This window comes from Microtus ochrogaster, chromosome 10 (assembly GCF_000317375.1).
Source record: "Microtus ochrogaster isolate Prairie Vole_2 chromosome 10, MicOch1.0, whole genome shotgun sequence".
Lineage (NCBI taxonomy): Eukaryota > Metazoa > Chordata > Mammalia > Rodentia > Cricetidae > Microtus > Microtus ochrogaster.
In genome coordinates this window covers 34,809,846-34,816,858 of record NC_022016.1, presented here as the reverse complement: position 1 = coordinate 34,816,858, position 7,013 = coordinate 34,809,846, and the positions used below count along the sequence as shown (strand labels likewise).

The window sequence follows — 7,013 nt, the reverse complement described above, 5'->3', positions numbered from 1 at the left end:
GAGACCAGCCTGGTCTACAGAGCTAGTTCCAGGACAGGCTCCAAAGCCACAGAGAAACCCTGTCTCGAAAAAAAAAATATTCTTATGGGGAGAAAAAACACTGGAAATAGCTTACAATGGTGTCATGTGTTTTGTCTTCTTGAGCTAGATTGTATGTAGCCAGGGCTGGCCACAACTCATAGTCCCCTTGCTCCTCACTGCTGGGATTCCCGGCGTCACAATGTCCAGCTAACATACATGTGTTGACTTCACTTGCTTTGTGAGATGGGGCAGCTTCTTTGTCTCCCTGCACTTATACTCCTGGTCTACTTATAAGAAGAGAATATCCAAAATGATAGTACCTATTTCTACGTCCCTGTGTTTTAATTAATGTTAATTCAGAGGCAGCAGGCTTGCGGGCCATAGAAGTCACCTTTCAGCAGAAATATTTAAACCCAGTCAGGTATGGTCCAGCAGAACTGAAGACAGCCACTGGGTTGTTCATTGAAAGGTACAAGAACTTCACACAGGAGGCCAAACAAGCTTGAGATTCACCGGCTTTATTGTTGCAGGAACACTAATACATGTGCTCCATTGCCAGCGGGGGCTATTGCTAGCTAGCCCCATACCTTGGTCCTCAATACTAGGAACATTGTGGGGACGGGAGAAAACCTCTACATAGAGTTGGAGGGAAGCTATTTGGTCTGGGGAGGGTTAGGGTCATCTAGGTTCAATGGGGTGAGGACTGAGGACACTTGGGATTTAAGCTCAAGATTTGGCCACGTCTTAACCTGGGTTCTAAGCCAGATTGGGGGAGGGTCTGAAAAATCCTTAGTTTAGAGCTCAAGAGTTGGGAATGTCCTGCCCCAAGCCCTAGCTTTGAAGTATGGAAGACCAGTCTCAGACTGGGGTTAGGGGAGTATCTCTTGATCCAGTTTTGAGATTGGCTATGGATGCTCTGGCTTAAAAAAACCCAGTTTCAAGGCTCGATGTAGGTTACGGAGTCTCAAAATCAGGACTGAAGACTTTAGTCCCTAGGTAACGGGCTGGGGGGTAAGAGATGACTAGTTTAGGGTTGGAGTAAGCAGTCACAGGTGTCTTTTATTTTTTGCAGGCCAGAGGGCTCTAGGCTCCTATTTTAATGGCTGAGAAAAGGGTCCATATTGGGTATGGGGTGGGGGGCCGTCTAGATCCAGGATGTAGATGCCAGGGTCCTAGGATCCAGCCTCCTGCTCTTGTCCCAGTGCCTCTAGGAGCAGCCCCATTGGCGTCCGCTTTAGACCAATGCTCTCGATCTTGTTCTCAATCTTGTTTTTAAGGTTTCTCAGGCGCAGTGAAGCATGCAGCAGGATCACTGTGGGCAATACCAAGAGAGGGTCAGGGGCCTTAGCTTGCAGCCTACAATGCGGAATTTACCCAGAGGCAGGCTAGCCTGCTATGGGAGATGTGGCCAGGAAAAACATCCCAGTAAATTAGGACTTGGACAATTTAAGGCACTTAACAAGGGAAAACCCAAAATACGGTAATAAAGAGAGCTAGGGAAGACAGTTAATGGAGGCATGTATATCCTTCAGGGTTTCCAGTCCCCTCTTAGACCAGGAACCAGTGCGAGGCAGGCCTAGTGTTCAAGCATGAGCAGTCCATTTTCCCAGCTAAGACAGGGAGAGTAGAGACTCACAAAGCACCGGGGTTGTGATGCAGAGCAGGAAGGTGAAAGCGCCGCCCACGGCCCCGACAATGAGGAGGCTTATGGCAAGCACTGCAGCCAGGCAGGCAGCAGGGTGGCTGCGACGGCAGCGGCGCACAGCTGCACGGGTTTCAGCAGCCCACACTAGCACACCGAGGGCCACCACCACTACCAGTGCACTCAGGAGGGTGTGCAGTGGACGAATGTACCTGCAGGAACAAGGGCACTCAGCTAGCCTCACCGTCCACCCGATCCTGGACCCCAAGAGTTTGTTTCCTGTCTCTGGAATCGGCATCCCGACAGATAGTCTCGCCAGGCCTGTCTCCAATAAGTCCAGTCTCCAGGGGTTCCTGGAACTCTGGATTCCTCGGTACTACAGTCCTATATGGCCCCCACATACTGCCAGAGGTCCTGGGTTCCCAGCACTTCTCTGGTCTTTGACTTTAGACCTGCAGGGGTTCTTTCTAGCATTCCCAGGTCCGCTCCCACATTCCTCTATGACCTTAACCCTTGCAGCTTCCTCGCCAAGGCCTTTAGTCAATACATAGTTCTCCTTGCAAGGATGGGCACCTTCCAGGTGTCATTTCATTCAAACCCCATTTTTATATAGAGCCACCCTCCCACAGTTGCTTGAACCTATCCTTGGTTTAAGTCCTAGTCTTAAGCTCTCTTCTAGACTGTCCTCTTTGGCTTCCAGCTTCGCAACACTGGATGATCACTCTGGGCCCAATATGAGTAGGTTTTTTTAATAAACTCACCTCCCAAACCGTCTTTACTACACCCCCACCTCTGTATTAAACCCTCCAGGGCTCCCCAATCTGCCCCATCATTCACATCACTGAACCTCTTCGGTACTCTCTCATCCTTCATATCAGGCCTTCTTTAAATCCGGGGCCACCTCCTAGCCCACATTCCTCTTCATTCTCCCCTCCCCAATTTCCTACCCAGGTCTTCCCTCAACCCCCCCTCCACCCCCAACCCTCCTTATAACAAAGACCTCCCTCCTTCAAACCCTTCCAATCATGCCCCTCAGACCTTCCTTTCCTACCGAATTCACCCTTCCCAGCCTAGCATTTCCCCTTATGTTCCCCTCTCCTCATTCTCAAAGGCCCGCAAGCCCACCCTACTTCCCGCTAGTATCTTCAGCCAATCACCACCTCTCTCCCTCACCCGGCCAGAGCGAGACTGATGCCGAAGCAGAGAAGGTAATTGGTTTGGTAGTAGAGAAGATTGTTGATGACGCGGTGACACCATCGTTGTGGATCGCCTGGATCAGGAGCCGCCAGACGCGCAGACCCCAAAACAAAGTCGTCTAGGGCGCGCAGCGGTGGCAGCCGAACCTCCGACATCCTGCGGGTTGCTGGACCAGCCCGAAGGGCGGCGAGACTACAACATCCGTTGCCCCTCGCGGCACCGCGAGGCACGTTGGGAAATAGAGTCTAGGGGGGCGATGACTAGCAACGTAGGCTACTGCGCAGCTGCAGCTATGAACGTGGCCAGAAACCACCAACTATGGTAGCAGAGACTGCTGGGAAACCAAGCTTCGCCACGCGGCGGAGAAGCTCAAAACTCGAACTTCTCTTCATCCCTGGGCGGGGCACCACGCTGGACTGGGCAAGCTGTGCGTTGAGTGAGTCAACGCTGAGCGGACTAATAAGAATAGGAAGTCAAGTCCCAAGCTGGATTCCACTTCCTTCCTGTCAGGAGCCTAGGTCACACAGCTCCTGGAAAAGTATGCCCCCCCACCTTGAGGTCAAGTCATAAATGCCATTTAAAAGCCTTTTATTGATATACATCACAGAGGCTATCTTTCCTGGTAACCTTTTTTAAATCCCCAGGTTGGATTATGACAATCCCTTTGGGTCCCTGTGAGTGTTTTCCAGACTAGGTGGCCCAGGCAATCTGTCCTTGGCCTTCAGCACACTCACAAAAAAAGTGCTGGGGCAAGCGAGCTGTTTCTTTAGATACAGCTGTGCTTGAATGGAGAGTGGGAGGCCTCCTTGATGCTTGCTGGCTGCTTCAACACCCTCAAGACTCAGATTGGCCATCTGCTACTGCAGGTTCCTAGTGTAGCTGCCAGGGCTCTTAAAAGTCATCGTCGTCACAGATGTCAAGGTACACATCAAAGGCCTCTCGGTTGCAGTTTCCGTCAGGCGTGAAGACATATTTGTGGAAGGTCCCATCTACGCAGATGGCTAGAAGGTTGAGGTGTTATGAAAGGTTAGGAGATGCTCCAGCCACACACTTTCGTTCCCTCAAGTCCCACCAGGGCTCATGGGCTAATGCCAGGCTTTTGCCCAAGTGCCACATCCCTTACTAATTCTGAGGCTGAGCCCACACATTCCAGTTTCCTCCAGCTTCGGAAAACCCTTATATTCTTTTAGGTCCAACCTGCCGTCCTTTGCCTGTGTGGTACGCCAAGCCAAGGGGGCTACTGTCACTCACCAATTACAGAGTTGACATTCTTGGAGGTGTTCCGACCAAAGGCGCAGATACATGCTGACTCGGCAGGCACGGTAAAGCTGGCCAGGCTCCACTGGGAATCCACGTACTGCCCAATCATAGGCCCAACCTTGCCCACACGAGCCAGCCTGTAGGCAGCACTTGGTAAGTCTAGGTACGGCACATGGCCAGGGGGACTGGGAAAACACAGGATAGGGCCAAGATACTCACGCAGAGCGCCGGTTGAGACGGGTGTCTTTAAGAGCAAAGATATGGACAGTGCCCTTGTCACTGGAAGCACAGAGGAAGGAGGAGTCGTGGCTGAAGTTAATGCTGCAAGACAGACCGGCAATGATGCCCAACATGCTGACTTGTGAGGGCTCGTGCTGTAAGGCCACCAGCCCACACATAACACTGTGCTCACCAATACAGGGTGGCAGGGTCCGTGCCTCTTCGAAGCTCCACCAGTTTTTCCTTGGACTGCGTATCAAACAGACGAATTAGGGTACCCTTCTGGGAGGCCGACGCCACCACAGTGCCGGGCTGGTTCAGGGACACACAGGCCACATCACTCTGATGTGCATTAATGGTGAATGGAGCTGAGGAAGTGCCAGGCTTGGTGCTTGCCAGATCCTGGAGGTGGGGACAGTTTGGGCTTGGGGTGACATGGAGGAAAAGGGACCACAAGTTCACCAAGAGAGACAGTCCACCCACCTCTCTCTCCGCCCTTGCCCATTGCTCACCACAAGTTGCAGACTTCCACACTTGTGTCCAGGAAACACAAGCAGTTGCTTCTCCAGGCTTGGGCAGAGGTCACACAGCCCTAAGTTGTGAGGATGAAGAAGGGATGGGCAGGTGAAGAAGAGGCCATGGGAGAGGTGAGTCTCAGAATAGATAGAGCTGGACCAGTAAGGGCCAGACTTTAACCCTCTGTGATCTATCACCCATAGCAACCCCACACGGGTAGCCTTGCATTAAGCTCCACTCTCCATGGTCTGAAAAGGCTCTCAGACGTTGCCAGGAAATCAGAGGCCCAGGGCTTGCTGATACACTTGCCCATGTCCTCACGGAGTGCTTTATGTTGTCACGTGAGGGCAGGACCAGAGGTAAGGATATGGCCGGACTGAAAGGGCTGCATCTCTTGCATAAAGCCTCTCCCCCAGCATCTGAGTATGTGTCTCTTCTTTCATTGCCTCCTTTTGGCCCCTTCCATGGCCCCATATCCTTACACCTTGATATCTGGGTCCTCTCACCCTTGGGGTTGTCCCGAGTGTCAAATTCAAATAGCTTTCGAGGATTGTCCGGGAAGGAGTACACATAGATGCGGTTCCTCAGCACGATCACAATCCTGCAGACGACATCACACAGAACACAGCAGGCCATGAGGAAAGGGAAACTGCCAGAGTGGGGTTGGGAGCTCTTACTTGCTATGGGAACCTCCTGCCCCCCACCCCAGTCTTCACCAAGCTCACTTGTCATAGCGCATGCGCACAGCCAGCACTGGCTTGGTAAAGGTGAACTCCAGCACCAGTTTGTCCTTGGAGTCCTTGCCTTCTTGGGCATCGTCCCAGATGAGCACTGAGAAGCAGAGGGGTAGGTTGGTGAGACCAAGGTTTAGGCTAAGAGGTGACTGTGACGCGGGGCCCAGCCTTACCCCTGGGCACGCAACCCCGAGCTTCACCTTTCACTAATTTTCAATGTGAGCCTCACAGAGCAGGAACACTTTGGGACAAGATTCCAAAGAAAACACATTCTAGAACAGTTAAGCTCATTTGGAGATAAGGAAGTCAAAGTTCAAATGAGCTGGGTATGGTCAAAGACCTTAGAGCACAGGAAGAAACAGCTAAGGGATTCAGACCCAGGCCCACAACTTTCCTCTGGAACTATTTCGGTCTTCAGGATCCAGTCTGTATCCTCAGGAGATTTTGTGATGACTTCTAGGGTTCTATGACTCATCTATGATACCTCTTGCCATAACATGGATCAACAAGAAAAAAAAACTTAAAACAAGGTGGTGCTTGAGGGTCAAGCCAAGAGGATATAGGAGAGATGATTCCAAGATTTGGAAACCTATTAATTATGTGATCTTAAGTGGGCCTCAGGGTCTTCATCAGTAAAAATGGGGCTAAGGAGGCTGGGGGTATGGCTTAGTACCAGAACGTGCAAAGCTCTGGGTTCCATCCATCGCACAACAAAAATGGGGAGAAGGGCTAATGGTATTTCCTACCACACAGAATTAGTTGGGCATGGTAGGGCACACCTTTAATCCCATCAGGCAGAGGCAGGAGATCTCTGTGAGTTTGAATCCATCCTGGTCTACATAGAGTTCTAGAAAGTCAGGGCTATATAGCGCGCCTATCTCTAAAAACCAAAAGAACAAAAAGCCTACAAAATTAAATGAGCTAATGTATGTAAAGCCAGGTGTGAAGGCGTTAGCCTATAATCCTGGCACTAGGGAGGTGGAGAGCAATTCAAGGTCATACTTGGCTACAGCTGACCTCATTTCAAATTAATGTTTGTATGTAAAGTGCTTAAAATAACGATTAGGCTAGGCCGGAAGCCTGTAATCCGAGCACTCGGGAGGCAGAGGCAGGTGGATCTCTGTGAGTTCAAGGGCAGCCTGGCCTACAGAGCGACTTCCAGAACCACCTCCAAAGCTACAGAGAAACCCTGTCTTGAAAAAAAAAAACAAGGAAAAAAATAATGATTAGGCTCTCAGTAAGTGCTCCATTAGTAAGACTGTGGCAAATAGGAGACAGACAAGAAGTGGCTTTGCGTCTGGGCGGTGGTGGCGCATGCCTTTAATCCCAGCACTCACTTGGGAGGCAGAGGCAGGCGGATCTCTGTGAGTTCGAGGCCAGCCTGGTCTACAAGAGCTAGTTCCAGGACAGGCTCCAAAGCTACA

General features: G+C 51.1%; 2 protein-coding genes across 2 annotated transcripts in view; both read right to left on the bottom strand.

Moving 5' to 3' along the window:
- Window positions 1–518: 518 nt before the first annotated feature.
- Praf2 (PRA1 domain family member 2) lies at window positions 519–3,057 on the bottom strand. Its single transcript, XM_005352782.2, has 3 exons — window positions 2,837–3,057; window positions 1,658–1,875; window positions 519–1,333 (listed from the first exon to the last, which is right to left on the bottom strand). The coding sequence occupies exons 1-3, from the start codon at window positions 3,013–3,015 to the stop codon at window positions 1,194–1,196; spliced, it is 537 nt and encodes a 178-aa protein (XP_005352839.1). The 5' UTR covers window positions 3,016–3,057; the 3' UTR covers window positions 519–1,193.
- Window positions 3,058–3,431: 374 nt separating this feature from the next.
- Wdr45 (WD repeat domain 45) overlaps window positions 3,432–7,013 on the bottom strand; it is a 6,101-nt gene continuing 2,519 nt past the window's right edge. The window contains exons 5-11 of the mRNA XM_005352781.2: window positions 5,581–5,686; window positions 5,362–5,456; window positions 4,852–4,931; window positions 4,533–4,741; window positions 4,340–4,441; window positions 4,112–4,257; window positions 3,432–3,861 (exon numbers count right to left, since the gene is read on the bottom strand). Coding sequence (XP_005352838.1) covers window positions 3,752–3,861; window positions 4,112–4,257; window positions 4,340–4,441; window positions 4,533–4,741; window positions 4,852–4,931; window positions 5,362–5,456; window positions 5,581–5,686 — 848 coding nt within the window. The 3' untranslated portion in view covers window positions 3,432–3,751. The remainder of the gene's footprint in view (window positions 3,862–4,111; window positions 4,258–4,339; window positions 4,442–4,532; window positions 4,742–4,851; window positions 4,932–5,361; window positions 5,457–5,580; window positions 5,687–7,013) is intronic.

Bases quoted from the DNA above. Each gene is read 5' to 3' on its own strand.
- Praf2 (XM_005352782.2), bottom strand. From the start codon at position 3,015: ATGTCGGAGGTTCGGCTGCCACCGCTGCGCGCCCTAGACGACTTTGTT. The intron at 1,876-2,836 runs GTGAGGGAGAGA...TTGTTCCTGCAG, and splicing joins ATCAGTCTCGCTCTGGCCGG to GTACATTCGTCCACTGCACA. The intron at 1,334-1,657 runs GTGAGTCTCTAC...TATTGCCCACAG, and splicing joins CATCACAACCCCGGTGCTTT to TGATCCTGCTGCATGCTTCA.